General features: G+C 50.7%; 1 protein-coding gene across 6 annotated transcripts in view; it reads right to left on the bottom strand.

The window, feature by feature from the left end:
- RGS3 (regulator of G protein signaling 3) overlaps positions 1-17,673 on the bottom strand; it is a 140,329-nt gene that overhangs the window by 61,858 nt on the left and 60,798 nt on the right. For all 6 annotated transcript variants that reach the window (XM_054689374.1, XM_054689375.1, XM_037493566.2 and 3 more), the window contains 4 exons: positions 15,054-15,250; positions 12,688-12,771; positions 7,455-7,566; positions 911-954 (listed from right to left, as the gene is read on the bottom strand). In XM_054689374.1, the coding sequence (XP_054545349.1) occupies positions 911-954; positions 7,455-7,566; positions 12,688-12,771; positions 15,054-15,250 (437 nt within the window). The remainder of the gene's footprint in view (positions 1-910; positions 955-7,454; positions 7,567-12,687; positions 12,772-15,053; positions 15,251-17,673) is intronic.

Below are 17,673 nucleotides of genomic sequence, written 5' to 3'. Positions count from 1 at the left end.
CTTTTCTCTGGGAAAAACAAAACCCAGCCTGGCAGGAAGCTCTCTTGGCATTAAAAGATCCTGGAGCCTGATTTCAGGCCCTGCCAGAGAGAATCAGAATCTAGGGGCTGTGAAGCTGGGGGGGGGGGGTAAAATAAATGCTCATATTAGCAGAGACACGAGGTTACAAATAGAACATTCACTGAAAATTGAAAATAATTGGTATGGCTCAGTGGCTCTCAACTTTTTGATCCCAAAGGACCTCTTTGATTAAACCTCTGGTTTAATGATATTTTGTCTACTAAACTATACCAAGCATTATGTTGTTGGCCCAATTTTGTTCAGCAAAGACAAAACACTGCCCATCAGAGCTTCTGATGAGACAGAGATAACTAGGAACACCAGTCAGGATAGCCATGGAATGGGGGCCAGTCATTCCAGCCCCAAACACAGACAATTGATGTTTTCTTTAGCTGGTGGTTCCTGGCCCAGTAAAGGTACAGTTAGCTTCAGGTCTTTTGAAAACATGACAGGCTCCCTGTAGAAGGGGTCATAAGTAGGGCTTCCCAGAAAAAGAGGAAATAAGAGTAGGTACAAGAATCAGAGCACTCTGTAGAGGGAGGGCTATCAAATAAATAGGGTGAAGCACAGAGGTCAGGGCCCACCCTCACTGTGACCCTTGAGCTAGAGACCAAGAGAGGGAGAGCACGGCGTCCTGCCAGCCCCTCTGAGCACGTACATGTCCACTGTTCTAGCCAGAGGGCAGAGAGGCAGAGGTGAGGACTGCGGTGTCTGTTCTTCAGGGCAGGGAACGGCCATTCTGGACTTGCCAAGACCATGGCATCTGCAGCTGTGCTAGAACCAAGCCCACTGTCACCCCTCCAGCACCAGGTCACAGAGCTGTCTCTTCAGATTCAGAGGAAGGACTCACCTCTGCTAGATACAGCACACAGAATTTCAGGTCTTCTGAAGAACCTTTGAGGGAACAAAAAGTAAGCCTTGCATTAGAATTAGCTCCAGAGTCTCAGCAGTTTGCTAGAGCACAGCCAGCAGTCTCACCCAGGGGCCTGTGTATGGTATTTCCTGGAAAAAGAGGAGGAAAGGGGGCAAGCACCAGGGACAGGGAACCATGGTGGGGGGGCGGGGGGGTCACTAATAACTAACCAGGTTCAGGCACAGCTGTATGGTCTCTGCCTACAGGTCAGTGGCCTGTGGAGGGCTGAGGATGCCTCTACCCCTGGCAGGAGAGAGAGTCAAGAGCACCCTCTGGCATCGGACAGGGAACTGTCCGCCCTGGCAGATTTCCTCCTTCCCACACTGCCTCTGATGAGGGACATTGAGGCAGCACATATTTTGGGTTTTCTTTTTCTTTTTTTTTTTTAAAGATTTATTTATTTGTTTGTTTATTTATTTATACAAGCACTGGGTACAGTCAGAAGCGCGGGAGGGTGAGAGAATTCACCAGAGCCAGAGCGGTGAGCAGAGCAGGCAGAAGGACCGAAGTACACTGCTGAGGGGAGCAGCAGGTGGCAGGAGAGGTCTGCGCGCCATGTGGGACCCTCCTCCCATGGCCAGGGAGTAGCTGGGGATTGAACCGGCACTGCAGAGGCTGCGGGCAGCTTCGCATTCCAGCGCTTAACCTCTGCGCCACCAGGGAGGCCCATATTTTGGGTTTTCTGTTAAACACTGCAACTGATTTCAACAGTTTGAAACCCAGTGAGGATATACTTAGTGGCCAGGAGAGCCCTGTTTCCCACCAAGGAATGCCTGGGCTGTGCAAAGGGATCCTGGTCATGCATTGGGTAGATCCCAGAGAAGTTGCCCAGTCCAGTTCCAACCCCTTGGTGTATCCTTCTAGAACCTTCTCATCCCCTGGACTAGAATCCCAAATCCAACCATTCACCTTCCAACTGCATGGGCAAAGACAGGGAGAGGAAGCACAATCTGGACTCCAGGGACAGCAAGTGTGAGAAGTCCCTCCTCCTCTCCAGGACACCTCTCCTGACCACTGCAGGCTCAGAACCTGACACCACTTCCACCTGGGAGGGACTGTGGGCTGCTCCCCTCTGGGAGTCCTACTCTATGATGGCAGATGATTCAGTCCACAAGCTTCAGAAGCACAAGGACGGCAAGATCACTTCCAGCCTCCGGGGAAGGTTTCCTGGAGTTTGAACTCAGAGTAGGAAGAAAGGGCTCTCCGGGGAGTGGGAACAGCATGGGCAAAGGCAGGGAGATGAAGCACAATCTGGGCTCCAGGGACAGCAAGTGTGAGAAGTCCCTCCTCCTCTCCAGACACTTCCCCTGACCACGGCAGGCTGCACCTCAGAACCTGGCAGCGCTTCCCAGGGGGGCGACTCCACTGGGCACAGGCCAGGCGTGGTTCATAGCTTCCCGTATTTCAAACAATCAACCTCACCAGGCAGGTTGTTGGGGGTGGGGGCTGGGGAGGGTTGGAGACGGAAGTTGCTGCACAGCATGTACAATAGCAAACACAGAGTGTCGGAGAACTTGAGAGTACCCGGTGCTATGTGCCAGCCACTGTGCCAGGGCTTTACATGGATAAGTTCAACCCTCACAAAAGCCCCTGTGAGAAGGGGTTGTTAGCCTTCATGATGATTCATGTGAGAAAACTGAGGCAGAAGTGGGCTGAGTAACTTGACCTGGGTAGAAAGGGGAAGAAGCAAGATTTTCACGCAGGAAACCTGGCTCACAACATAAGTCTTAACCAGCCCCTCTGTCCTCTCCAGGAACCAGGCCCAGCGCTAAACTCAAAGCAGTTCCCTCAGCCCAAACTTGCATCAAAGAATTATCAGAAAAACCAAAATGTGTTGCAAAGCAAAGGGGGCAAGTGGGCCAAGCAAACTCCTAAGGACAGTAGTGAATGAGAACCCCAGGTAGGTGAAGGCCAGGCCCCCTCAGAAGAGGTGCCTGGCACTCCCCTGGGTGAAAATAGCCCTAGGGCCAGCCCTGTAAGCCAGAGACAAATGAAAATAGCCCATAAGTAAATGGGGGTTCACTTTGGACTGAGAATAAGTCCTTCTACTTCTCCACACTTAGAGATGGGTTGGGAGGGAGAAAGTCCTGCCTGAGAAGCCATCATGTTTAAAGACTCTCTAACTTCAAAGCTGCCAGGTCTTTGATTTGCCAAGGGTGGGGGTGGGGAGGGGGTAGAGGCCCAGGGAGGGCCTCTTTTGTTTAAGAAAACATTCTGGGATGCTTCCTTGACTTTCCAGAAGCAGACCCTAATGCCAAGAGAGAAACAGAAAGATCTATGTAAGAAAATAACCAAGTTTGGTTTTTAGAAGCTGGCAGAAGAGAAGGTTCTAGAAGGGAGGGGAAAGCCAAGGAGATGGGGACCTCAGGGAAACAGGATGCAAAGGTTGAGGGTTGCATCTCGGACAAATTCCCAATGGTGAGGATGATCGACAGCTTGTTTTGACAGCTTTTCTGTGCTGTGACAACTCTGCTACCACCCTTCTGTGTTACCCCAAATCATCTCTGAAATCTGCTCCTCATCACAGCCTTGTGCTGGCAGCACCTTGAGGGGAGGATGGAATGAGGGCAGAGCTCAGCATGGCTCAGAGCTTCACAAAAGGACGACAAGTCTCAAGATCCAGGGGTGCCAGGAAGGAGCCGCAGCTGCAGAAGCACAGCTGCAAGGTGGCTGACCAAGGAGAGAAAACTCAGTCCTACCAGAAACCCTTCTAGAACATGAGACTGGGTTCTGGAATTCCCAGAGCACGGATGTGGGTCTAGTATCAACAGAAGGGACAGTGAGGCAGCACTTATTTGGGTTTTCCCTCTAACCCTCAGACTGCTTTCACCATTTTGAAATTTAAGTAGGAGTCGCTGGTTCCTGGGTGTGCCTTGCTCCCCACCCACCAAGGAAGGTGAAAGCCATGGCTGAGTGGGTCCCAGAGAGGAGTTTCCAGTCCAAGTCTGAGCCCTCTCAAGCCTGGTCCAAGGTCCTTACTCAACCACTTGAGACAAGCTGGGAGGGTGTGCGCTCCATTTTGCAGATGCAAAAGTGAGGCCCAGGGAGGGAAGCTAGATTCACAAGGCACATAGTGAGCAAGCGGCTGAGCTGAGATGCAAACACAGGACTGCCAGCCTCTGAAGCCTGTGTTGTGACCTCTGCATCACACTTCTGTCCCTCTCCTGGAGTGGTCATTTTCCATTCTACCAGGCCACAGGCTCTGGAGACCAGCACGCATCTCTCTATCTCCTGGGTGGCCAGCACTGGGCTCTGCAGGCTCAGAAAATGTCAACCCACTAAACTTAACTCCAAGCATCCCAGCAGCTGGCACCTAAGCTGCTAAGTTTCCAGGGCCTGGCACCCAGCTCCCCAGGGTAGATGGAGAGCCCAAGAATCAACGAAACATTTCCAGGCCATCCTGAGAGACTGGAGCAGGCCAGGAAGACATGCTGTGGGCGGGATGCTGGCTGCCTGGGAGGTAAAAACACAAAGAGCAGTAAAGCCAGTGGGCGGCAGAGGCAGGAAGAGACCACAATGGGCCCTGGCTGACCGGAGATGTCCCAATTGTTAGCTCCAGCTCTCCGCCTGTTCCCATTACACTGTCGTTCAGTCCTGCTGAAGCTTGGGAGGATCAGGCAAGGTTTAAGTAGCCACCAGCCAGGAGCAAAGGGAAGGTTTGCATGCCCACTGCCCAAGCTGAGGCAGCCTGTGTTTCTGGGCTCCTTCCAGTCACCCATACATACACCCAACAAACTGGGCACCTGCCATGTTCTATGGCCCAGACTAGGCCCTCGGAGTCCACTTGACCAGCAGAGCTGAACACACTTCAGAAAGTTACACGAGAGTGTCCTCGGTCCCTGGGTGGACAGATTCTGCAGGCCCTGCCAGCAGGAAAAGCTGGGTGTGCACCTTATTCACCATCCTCTGCCCCAAATTGAACTTGCCATACATGTTAACTTGAAAGAGACTAGAAACCTAAAAGTCATGTTATTCAAAGGCTATTCTGCCAACAGAAGCCCAGCAGAGGCCCCAAGTGCATCTCTAAAAAGCCTCACTCAGCTCCTTGCTGCTGCACTGTTCTCTGGGGGCACAAGGGAGGCAGGCAGGAAATCGGGCGCCAGGGTTCAGGACACTGGGTCCTGTGGCTCGACACTGATTGCAGGAAAAAGAGTCACTGGATTTCTGTGAATTCAGGACCCACAAGTCAGTCTCGGGTGAGCGGGGCAGAGTGGAGAAGTGCAGGCTCCCTCAGTGCCAGAAAAGAAATCCAGGCGATGGAATGTGCCCCTGAGTCATTTCCTAAGCTCTCAGCAGCCCTGAGGCTCCCAGGAGAGCCACCTTCACTGCCTTTGCTGGCTGGCATGGCTGCAGAAGGGCAAGACAACTTTTCTACACCAAACCATGTGCCCAGCAGAGCAAAGATGGGTATGCATGTATGCACACAAATACCCCTCCTGGCCTTGGCCACCCTCATCCAGCTTGCCTGCCATCTGTGGGGAGAGGACATGGTGTCCAGCCCAAGTGAGCCATGCCCACATGGGAGTCACTACATTCTACTCAGCACCTGGAAGATTTCTCTGCCACACCTCAAGGCCCTGTACCACCCACCCTCACAACCCACCATCCAGTGAAGATGAGGTCTACCTAGCCTCTAACTCCTTGGGTGTGGGGCTCCAGGAGGCAAAGATCCCCACCCCCAGTAGGAAGGGTCCCTGAGGGGTGGCGGCAGGACATATAGGTGTTATCCACCTTCTCCAGCAACCTCATGGGTTCCGTCTGAGGATGTCAAGGCTGGGCAGGGTCACAAAAGGCTGACCCAATCCTAGTTTCACAGTCAGAGAAAGCCCAGGAGGGGTAACAGGCAGCTGAACTGACATGGCTTGCCAGCAGCAAAGCCCAAGCCAAACACCCCCATTCCCAGGTACTATGCTCAACTTGCCCACTGCCCATGTCTCTCCCATCCCAAACCCACCCAAGCAGAACCAGGTTGCCTGCTCACCTCCACCCCCATCTCTTCCCTTACTTCTCTTAGCAGGAGGCTGAGTAAAGGAGGCTTCTAGGCTGCAGACCCAGGCCTGAGCGGCAAGCAGGACAGAGTGAAGTTAGGGTCTCACGATCAGTTGGCAGGGATTATGAGCACTGTCCCTATACCCCTCCAGGCTGGCTAGGTCTGAAATCATCTGAGCTGGGGGTGGGCAGGCCCACAAAAGAAGGGACCGTTTAACATGTGTGCATGAGCAAAAGAGACAGAGAAGAAGAGACAGAGAGATACAGATAGAGAGGCAAGACGCAGAGAAGGAGGGAGGGAGAATGCGCCTATAGGGGAATGGGGTACAGGGAGAGAGGCAGGGCAGGACAGCTGTGTAACCAAGGGCAGAGTCCACCTGAGTTCTCACCTGCCCCTCCCACAGGCACAGGAGAACTCTCTGTAAGGCCAGGGCTTGGGCTGAACTTGCTCAGGGGGCTGCTCCTCGGCACTGACTTGGTCAGTCCGAGCCTGCCCTCAGGAGGAGGCTGATGACTTGCTCCCCATGACCCCCAACTTCATAGCTGAAGTGGCCAGTGGCAAGAGAAAGCCAGAGAAGGAGAAGTTGTGACTTCCTGTGGGGCGGCAGAGTGGAGGTTTTCACACTGCCTGGGTTTCTAAGGAGGAAGAGCGGTGGGGGCACCAAGCATACAGGCCGGGTTTGCAAACAGGCAGGAAGTTTTCCTGGAGCAAAACCCGTCAAAACAGAATTCTTTCGTCGGGTAATATTTTCCTCCCTGCCCCTGTCACCCATGCTCAAACAGGTCTTGTTGTTGTTTTCATTAATCTGGGAGAGGAAATTGAGCCCCTTTCAGCAGAGACCTTAGGCGCCAAACCAAACCTCTCCACGGACCCTCCCAACCGGCTTTCCGTTCCCGAGTGGACAGGGCACGATGGAAAATTGCGGGTACAGACTCACTTCATGCTCCCTCGTGCTCCAGCTTACCAGCACCCAGCCACCCCTGCTCCGGCTTCCTGGGCCTCTGGCGGGGGGGGATGCAGTGAGTGCAGAAGGAACAGTGGTCTCCTGTCCCAGAAACAGCCAGCATCTACTGGGCACAAGAGGTGGGCCCAGCACTTTGCCTATATGACCAAATTTAATATTCACAACAACCTTCTGAGATCTGATTAGTCTCCCACATTTACACATCAAGAAATAGGCTCAGAGAGGTTGAGTAACTTGCCCAGAGTCACACAGGAGAGGGGGCATGGTAAAGATTCAAACACAGACCTATCTGATCCAAAATTCTTCCCATTCCACTCCATGGCCTCCCTGAAACTTCCCTGGAAAACAAATCTCATGCAAAGTTCAGGGTGGCTAGGGAGGCTTGCTGGCCTAAAATGGAATATCAGCACCTAAGAGCCTACCAGCCCAAGGGCAGGAGCTGACCACAGGGGCTGAACCCAAGTTGAGCATGCAGGCTAGCCTGAGGGCAGGTGGGAGGGGCCCAAGGCTTCTCAGGATGCACTTACCTTCCTGAAGCTTCACACTCTGGAGGTAGAGGGGGTTCCTCAGCACATTGCAGCGACCTGGCTCGTCCTCCTTGGTGAAGAGCAGCAGGTCCGAGTAGGCAAACAGTGTCACCTACATTGGGAGAAAGCGAACAGAACTGGCTGCGCTGCTGCCCCAGAGGCCAGGAGCCATGACTCCCCTTGGCAGTCCAGGTCCTTGTCATCTCAGGTAGAGTCTGGCCGGCAGTGAAACTGCCCCTTTGCTTTGCAGTTTTCTATACTGCCACTTCTCAGAGTAGAAAGATGTAGACAGAATAAAAATGACCTTCACCCTCCATGGCAGATGGCCCCCCACAAACCTCTCCATAGCCCGATCCTCTCACGGGCCCACATCTGGGACCAAACACCCCTGGACTCTCCAGCCCAGTACCCTGGGCTTGGAGTCACCCTTGAGCTGGGGGAAGCTCCACATTTGCTTATATTCACCTCAAAATATCTGGCTAAACAAGCACTGGACTTGGAATCAGAAGTCACGAGGCTCCAATTCTAACTTACCATGAAAAATTGGTTAAGTTCCCCGGACACCCACAGCCTCAGTCTTGTCATCTATGCAAACCGAGACAGTCCCTGCCCAGTTCTCTCCTTAGCTCCTTTCACAAGCTCTATGTAGACTGAGAACTGAAGCGTCATGCAATGGAGGAGGCATTATTACCAAATCCCTTGCGGGTAGTTCTAGCTGCATTAATGTGCAATCAGTTAAAAAAAAAAAAATAGCTAGTTACTTACGCTCCAATACAGACATGTACATAACTTTTATCTCTTTTATAAGTAGCTGCTCCAAAAATAAAGGAGAAAGCTATTTTTAGACATTATAGGTAAACAAACAGGCATGCTCAGCATATTTTTATGCTTAAAAAAATCTACTTGATCCCCTAAAGCCACTAAAGATTACACTGATCTTTGTTTTGCAAAGCCTACAGTGGTCTTTGGTCATAAGCAATAAAAGCCAATTTTAGGTCCTTCGAAGAAAGCAAAGTATTATTAATTGCATGACTTTCCTTTTCAGGTGTCAAAACCCAATACTTCACTTCTTTGAGAGCTGGCCAGGAGTACTTGGCATGTACAACTAAGGGCCACAGTGAGAGTGCACTGGGTTGTCAGTGAAGTTTAAAAAATCAGTATGTTGACATTTAGCTATCAGACCATTAAAGACGAACTACCAGCTCCACCTCTAAGACCCTGTACCACAGAAGCATATATAACCATCTATAAATAAGAACATACGAGGTGTTCTCAGCAGCATTTCTGCCATTGGAAAAGAAAGAATATAAATAACCATTAGAGAGAGTGAATACAATCCAGTACCCTGCCTTCATGTGGCAGAACTGCATGTAACCATTAAAAGAATAAAGGAGAGCTATGTGGGTAGGAATGAAAATCTGTCCATCACAAGTCAAAATAGTGCCATGTGCAAAAATACCTAGAGTAAAGCAAAATTATACATCTGCCTGTATTTAGACATTTTTTAAATGTCTAAGATACTCACTGCACTCTTCACTCTAGGAAATAGGATTTTACTTCACACTTGCTGCTTAAATTGTACTACTCTACAGTGGGAATCTGCTACTTTTGTAATTTCAAAATACATAAATCCTTTTTAAAGTACCACTTGGTTCTTGAGCTTAGTACAAACAGAGGTTTGAGGGAAAAAGAGGGTTTCAGGTTTGAGGGCCATAGACACAACAGGAGGCTCAGAGGCGCCCATGAGGGCTTAGGACCCTGAGCTGGAAGGCGTCCTGAAGGTGAGGCCAGCCAAGGCCCTTCTCACCACGGCCCTGTTCCAACAGAAGCCACTATTTGCTGAGGACTTACTTTCTGCTCAACAACAAACAGAAATCAACACTGAAGACAATGGCATCATTGACCTTTTTACAGAGGAGAGCCCTGCAGCTCAGAGAGGTGGACTGTGACGTGTCCCAAGGTGAAGTGAAGTGTCCCAAGATGCACAGTCAGGGACCATTGCCTAGTGTGAGACCCGAGTTCTCTGTATAGGAAAAGGCAGCACTACAACTACTGCTGTCTTTTCCTTGAATGCGAAAGACTCTGAAGAGGCACTAAAAAGGAGGCCAAAATAATGAAGAAAATGATCCAAGAGCTGAGAAGGACGTGAGAAGCTGGTTGTCTGAGGAAAGACTTCAAAGTCCAAGCAGTGAAAGGGAGAAGGTTCTAAACTAGCTCAGCACAGGCAAATCCTCAGGCGAATCCCTGACCCACTCAAGGTTAACCTGTTAGTCACCTCCAGCCCCACAGGGAAGCTGGCAAGGGAAGGGTTGAGGGAAACAGTCTGTCAGGAGCCTAAGAATTCAATAAATGGCCCAGAGCTGGATGGATGGCAAATAGGGAAAAGCCAGAGGCAAAGTGAGAAAAGTCCCAAGCCCATGCCCTGGCCTTGATTTCCAGAGCTGAGAATGAGGTCTAGACAGGAAGTGATTAAAGCCTGAAGGAAGAATTTTCCCAAAGGTCCGGTCAGGGAAAGGGCAGAACTGGCACACAGCAGGAGACAGAGCAGAGGGGCAAGTGTGCTGGGGAGGGTCAGGGGGACCCCTCTTCCATCTCACCAGCATCCTGCTGGCCTGAGTCCAGCAGAAGCCACAGCAGCCCACAGTGGAATGATGTCCATCTTCATGCCACCTTCACAACAGGCCAGGGAGACCGCCAGGTGTCTTCCCCATACTTGCTCCTTGGAAACATCTGTTTTCCAAAGGACCCTGGGTTGCAGGATTGCTTGGTAAGGAAATCCTTGCAACTTAGAGGGTCACTCTCAAGTAGCCCTAAGCAAGCTTCCTCTTGGGAATCCCGCCCAGGGCAGGGCTGGCAGAAAAGACTTTGGTGCCTTAGTTAATGGTAAACTCAGTGAGACAAGTAAAAAGTGAGGGCGTGTCTAACTTGGGGCCCACAGTACTCCTGAAAGCTCTAGCACAGAGTCAGTCTTCGTTGGAGAAGTTCAGTAACTATTGTTTCCATGTATAAATGAGGTTGCTCCAAAGTACTGATTTGATCTCAGGACACATTAATCAAGTGACTTCTAGGAGGGGGGTGGCTGGATCACCTCATAGACTGGATCAGCTCACAGACATTAGCACACTGGACAAGGAACCAAGAGGGAACATTCCAGGAATAAAGAGTTCTGATGAGCATTAGGGAAGACTTTATACAATTTAGGTTGCTTCCATTGCCTGGCAGGGCTGCCCCTCAGACTCCAGAACTGGCTGGAAAACCACTGGTTGGGAAGTTACAGGGAAGCAATTAGAAGAGATAACTCCTGAAGGCCAACCAACACTCAGATTCTACCATCTTAGCCAAATCCCCCTTGAATTTGGTTTATCTTTTTTACCGGAATAACATGACAGGATAGCAAGAACCACATATTTGCTTCCTAGTATACTTCAAGGAAAAAAAGTCTTGATTTTCCTTGATTTCAAATTATTTCTTTCCATCTCCAAAAGGGGGTCTCAGTTCCAAGGCCCCAGAGATCCAGTAGGCAAGGATGTACTGAACAGACAGGAACTGTCATCAGCTCTGGCTTCTGCTTGCGGTTGCTCGTTTGTTTTTAACAAACATGCCAGAGGCAGCATGGAGCATGCAAAGAGCTGAGCCAGAGAGCTGGAAACTGGTCCTAGGTTTGTCCCTTGCAATCCTGAGATTCTCAGGCCCCAGTTAATCTCACTGGAGACTCAGTTTTCTCATCTCTACAAAGGGGACAATTGTGCCACTCGTGGGATGGTGGGAGGAGCTGTAAGAGCTAATTGGGATCAAGTCTATAAAATGCATGCACAGTGAGGATACCCAATAAGTGCTCAGTGTTCGAAGGCTTAATGGTGAGGGGACAAACAAAAGAGGAGATTGAGACTTCGGTGAATGTTTTGGGGTGCCTGCCATTGCTAAGTGCCTTCTTCTGAGTCTGGTGAATGGACAATCACACCACACTTTCTGACCCTCAGCCAACAGATTTAGATCTACCACACACTTATCACCAAGTACAGCTCCAAATGACTTCTTGTTCCTAAAACTCAAATGCCCCCTTCGTTCCTGCAGAGGTTATTCAGAAGACGTGCCAAGGCCCTTGAGAAAGCACCCATCGAAGAGGCCCAGAGCAATGCCAGCATGGTGGCAATCACCCTGAAGTGTTCCCAGGGAGCTCTCCTGCAAGAGACAGAGCTCATCTGGAATAGATGAGTTCTGGCTACTGGTAGAAAAAGCAAGAGCAGCCATTTGTGTTCACCACAATTCAACAGAATGTCCCAGATGCTAAGGCTGGAAGGGCCCTTAGGGGTCAGCCAACCTCCTGCCCTGCCCTTGCTACACACACACACACAGTTGAGATGAGAAGACTGAGAGAGAAAGGAGTCATGGCTATCTGTTTCCCACCTCCCAGTTTCCTGATCTTTCTGTCTCACCAAGCTGCCACTCAGCTCAGCCAAACCCCATTGCCAGCTCTGAGTCAGTATCTGCTCTGCAGCAAGCTCTCTCCTCTCTTCAAGGCCCCAGGTAGACAGCTAGACCTCAGGGTACAGTGTCTATGCCCAAGGAGCCTCCAGCTCATGGGACTGCACTGGCACGTGGCCAGATCTAAGACTGTGGGTGAGTGAAATCACACACACACACACACACACACACACACACACACACACACACACACACGCTGTCAGAGATAAACTGGGGCCAGCTCCCCGGAGGAATGGCATAACCTCTGCACCTGGCCTGCTCTTGGCAGAGGTGGAGTCCAGGAGCAGTCATAGACTTATTCCTCAGAAGAGGATTTGATTTAATACAGACCCAGAAGACCCAGGTAACTGGTGCCGCTCTCAAAAGTCTCTTTGGCTAACAGGTCTGACTTTCTCTTCTACAAAACCACTCATCACAACAGGGGTAAATGGCCACCTTTTTCTGCTCCTTAGAGGAAGTTGGGATAAACAGTGGGATGTCTCTAGGGGTTGAGAAAATTTTCTAGCCATCAAAAATAAGCTAAACAGCTTTGAGAGGTGGCAAACTCCCCATCACTGGCAATGTACAAGAAAAGGCTGGGAAGCCATTGGTAAGGACAGTAAGGAGGGGGGTGGAAGGCCATTTGGGTCTTTTCTGCCCTGAGACTATATGATTCTAAGACCATGAGGAAGAAAGCAGAATTAGGGGACAAGAGAGAGGGGCACGCAGTCCACCAGGGAATTCTGCGGGGAGCACACGTGAGTCTTACCTCGGCAGCCTTGTTCCTCCCTTCGTACAGCAGCAGCTCTTCTGAGAGTAGGAGGGTCCGGGCAGGGTTACAGAGATCTAAGGGCTGAGAACAAGGGGGGCAGTTCAAAGAGGCCTGATGGAGCTGGTAGGGAGAGAGGAGGTAGTTTGCCAAAGTTGGCCACTGATAACCTTCTAGAAGATGCTCCCCCTACCTCAAGAACCCCAACACAGATGTAAACAGAAAGACGGACACTGTGCAGAACTGTTGCTGTCACCTTCCCCAGCAACCCTCACCGTGATAGCTGCACTCTCTGGCAGGAAGTCCAACCACATGTTTAGGCCCTTGCAGTCCCCCCGCCCCCCCACCACCCCCTTTAGCTCCCAGCCCCCATACTCCCTCATCTTTCCTGTTCATGCCTGGCCTAAAGGTCCCCGCTGTCAGGTCTGGGCTCTCAGGATACCGCCAACAGTGCCGGATTTGGTCAAAGAGTACCTTCGAGGCTATGTCAACCCCTGCTCTACATTCATAACACACTTAACAGGCCCCATCTCAGTCATCAGTTCCCAGAGGCTAATTCTCACCCATACCTCTCATACCATCTCACTGTCCTGCCCCCTAACCACCGAGGAGCCTGTAGCTCCTGCTGAGCCTCATCTAGCGAAAGCTCTGGATTCCTAAGCTCTGGACCACTCGGCAAGACTTCTCGGGAACACACATTTACCAACTGGCTTCTAGGTATCCTACACCAGGAAGGTGCCAGAAGAAAGAGAATGAGACAAAAGTCAGCTACACACAGCAACCTGGATGGATCTTACAAATGGTGAGACAAAAGGCCAGGAAGAGTAGACAGAGCATGGGCCCATTAAACAATGCCAAAAGAAGGTCAAATGGGACTTGTCATTTATAGGAAATCACACCCAGATGGTTAAATGAAAGAAAAGCCAGGAAATGGTTATCATCAAGTCAGGCTGGTGGCTACGTCTGGTGGGAGGAGGGCATTACTATTGAGGAGAGAGAGTCAGGCTTCTGGGGTTGTGCAACAGCAAATGCTTTTATCTTAGCAGAGAGCAGCTTTATCATTATCTATTGAACTGTATGTTCGAGTGTCATACCATTGGTGGCTGATATATTTGACAATTGAAAGGTTATAACTTTTTAAAAGCTAATTTTAATTTTTTATAGATACAGAAGTGAAAATGAGCATGAACCTTATGGATGCCAAGATCTTTGTGTTCCATCCTAGGAAAGGCCAGGCCCTCCTGAGGGAGGTGGCTAGAAAGAGGCGTATCACCTGCTGGATCTTAGTTGTATGCAGAAAAGAGTGAGCTCTAAAATCCATGGGATGGATTTGGGATGGCCCAAGCTGTGGGTGCCAGGGAGACCAGAGAAAGACCCGACGGTCATGCTGCTGCTGAGAGTCTGAAATAATAGAGTTGTTCTGGAAGCAGTTTGCAGTATGTAGAAAGAGTCTTTAAAATGTTAATGACCCCTGACCTGGTCATTCCACTTCCAGAGATCTCTCCCCAGGAAAACAATTGGAGAGGCAATACATGTACACACACTGTCATCACAGAAGTAGACAGAACATACATGTCTGAATAAAGAACTGGTTCAGTAAGTATGGCACATCCATAGACCAGAATAATGTGCAGCCCCTACATAACACAGATGCAAAGAATCCTAGACCATGTGGGAAGTGTTCATGGTGTAGTCTTGGTTTAAAAAAGGCAACAGGATAGAAGATGCACTATAAGACCCGTTTGTTTTGTTCTGTTTTATGTGTGTATTTGCATCTTAATATGCAGTCTTAAACATGTAATATGTTTTTGTTTTGTTTTTTAATATGTATATGTACAGAAGAGACTGGAAATGTTTTACACAGATTATATCTGGGTGATGGAATAAAGAAAGGTGATTCTAAGGAGAAGGGGCACTGGGGAGAAGAAGAGAGGGAGAACAGAAGAAGAGATCTGAATGAATACTGGCCAGACCTGTTCACTGAGACCAAGGAGATCAGACAAGATGCCAGCTCGAGATTCTCCCTTGACCAACAACAGGCCGCTGACGGGCCAGGAAGCAGGAGCCTTGGCAAACAGGCCTTGTGATATTATAACATGCAGCTGTTGTGTGGCTGGCCTGTCCCCAGAAAAAGGGGAGACTGGTGGATAGGTAGGAGAATCCCCTCATGTCTGGGCTTCCCTGTTTCTCCCCCTGGAAACTTCTGTTCCTCCAGAATCCTGAGTCCTTGAAGCTATCTGTGTTTCTTATCTGCAGTGGAGGGCCCTCAGACCTGGAATGACATGTCATCCCTGAGTCCTGGGGTGAAGGGCACCCCCTTTCTCACCTCCTCTTGAAGGAACCCTTGGGGTAAGTCACCAGCTCACCTGAACAAAGACAGGGAATACCAGGACCTTGGGGGCGAGGGTGACGTAGGTTCCATAGCTTGAGTGGGAGGTATGCGGCCTCATGACTGGGCAGTTCTGGTAATTCCCATGGCCCTTCACGGTCTGCACCGTCTTCATCAGCCTGGACTTCTTCCCCAGGCCCGTGTAGGACTTTCCTTTAGTAGGGCTCCCTGATTCTGTGGAATAGAGATCAATTCCATAAGGCATTTCTATCACCACTGCAAAAGCACCCCCTCTGCAGAATGAGTACACATTCAGGGGAATCCCCATGTCAGTGGTAAGCCAGGGCCTGAGCAAGGTGCTGAGAACACAGGCCCACTGCAGAAGAGTCTCAGGCCCTAGAGAATCCCCCACACTCCTACAGGAGCTACTGACAGCCCAGGACAGCAACTCCTGCCTAGGACGGAGCTGGGAACCACCCAATTAAAGGAGCCGGCATCCCTATTTGGTGACTCAGGGTCTGATTCAGTTTGGTCTCATACTTCTAGAAATCAGAAAATCTTTCAGATTTAAAAAATCAGAAGATATGACTTCCCGGGCCCACAGTCCCCCAAAGAATCAATCAGAGCAGAGCAGCGACCGTCCTATGTGGCAGAGCGTGCACTCCTTTTGCCACCGCGCCACCATCCCCTGCACATGCCCAGCAGAGCCACCGATCCACAGCCTCCAGGGCCCCATGACAAAGGACTGGAGACCTGTCCCTGTAGTGGCAACAGACACCAGGCTTTCCCATGATGTATCAGGGCCTACCCTCTGCTAGCCACAGAGCTAGAGCAGCCTGGCTCCAAAGCAAGTCAACGCACAAAAAGGAATCATAGCTGCTGCTCCAGTCTCTGGAAAGAGCACCAGCTCTGGAGCTAAAGGCTGAGCCCAAATCCCACTCTGCTTGCTAGCTTGTGGCCTCGGGTGACTCACATCCCCCTCTGAGTCTGAATTTGCTCAACTGCAACATCAGTGCCAGCTCCTGGGGCTGCTGTGAAGACTGCATGATACGCTCCAAGGAAAGCCCTCAGGACAAGACCTGGACACCGGTCAGTGAGCTCAGACTTTGTGTGATTCTTGTCATTGTGGGGCCTCCACTGGGAAAAGAGGTGCATCAGGTGCCCCGAGGCAGCCTAGGAATCCTCGGGAATCACAGCTAGGAGGTACTGCCAGCTTGGCCACCAAGTCACAGATGATTCCAATCAGAAAAAGGAGGGAGGGAGGAAGAGGAGGAGAAAGACAAGAAGAGAGAAAAACATCCCCAGGGAAAGAGCAAAAGGCTGCAGTGGCAGGGGTGGCTTACAGGTCTTTATCACATCTCATCCTGGGGGCAGAGAAGCAAAACACAGCGTAGCTAAAAATCAGGGATTCCCAAGCAATCAGGCTGCTCACGTACCTGGGCCCCACTCTGAGGACTCCTGCTGGCCAGTGTGTCATTGACCAGCCCTCCCTGACCTGGGTGCCCAGTTCAGGTCTCCTCCTGCCTTCCCTCCTACCCCTGGCAGCCAGGGGGTGAACAGGAGACATGACCCCCAACTACATCTCGGGGAGGCTCCCCACCAACGCGAGGTCCATGGCCTCAGAAGAAGCTCTCAGCTCAGAAGGTTTCATACTTGCTTCCTCCGCCCACCTCATGCCCCTTCTCACCCAGTAGGGTGAGAAAAACAAGTCGACTCCCCCGACAAGTGACCACCGATCACAGCTGCATCTTGGGGCAGTGCTCAGACCATAGTCACATAAACCACTTCCTGCCTGTTTTAGAGGAGCAAAAAGAGCATGAGCCCAGAATGGGGCAGTAAGGCAGGTGCAAGAAGTCGCTCGGGTCCTCATCAGGTCAGGCCCAAGCATGAGCTCAGGCCCCTCCCTTTGCAGAAAGAACCCATGCTGGGTCTCCAGAGTCACACTAAATTGGAGTTGGACGTGACCCCTGAACTTGAGCACTGGCATCCCCAGAGACTTGCTGTGCAACCCTGAACAGCTTCCTTCCCCCTCTCAGCCAGAGTTCTGCAAAGTGGAGACAACACAGGTCACTGCCTTATAGGTGGGAGGCTCACAAAAGAGACCTGATAGGGAAGGGGTTGGTGGATGGTTCCAGAGTATAAGTGCATCAGGGATTATTACAAACCCCAAGCCAATGAAAAATCCACCCTTTGGGGCTGCATTAGGACAGGGCTACTGAGCCCTAAGCCATAGTGCAAAGGGGGTTACAGGGCCTGGAAGTCAACAATCTACTTTAACATGGCCTAATAAGGTCAGAAAAGGCAAAACCACACAGGATGACAAGCCAGGGACAGAGGCAAAATAAACCACAACAAAGAGGAAAGTTACTGTTTACTGATACTGGAATCAGGCCCTGTGATGCCCAGGTACAGGGCTTTCAGAGAATCCATTCTTGCCCTGCCCTAGCCCAGCTCCACTGGCTGTCATAGATCTTCACCTTGGCCCAAAAGAGTCATGAATAGACCACCGGACACACACCTCTGCTTTAGACAGCAGAAGTCTTCTTGGCCCTATTTCATAGACATGGCAACTGAAGCCTAGGAAGTCTGGGTGACATGTCCACGGTTATTTGGGCAATAAAGACTATAAGACAGGTTCAACCCAGGCTTTGTGGCTC

This window comes from Talpa occidentalis, unplaced genomic scaffold, assembly GCF_014898055.3.
Source record: "Talpa occidentalis isolate TD23 unplaced genomic scaffold, MPIMG_talOcc4v2.1 talOcc4.7, whole genome shotgun sequence".
Lineage (NCBI taxonomy): Eukaryota > Metazoa > Chordata > Mammalia > Eulipotyphla > Talpidae > Talpa > Talpa occidentalis.
Note: the sequence above shows the minus strand (reverse complement) of the source record. Positions and strands in the feature narration are given on the sequence as shown.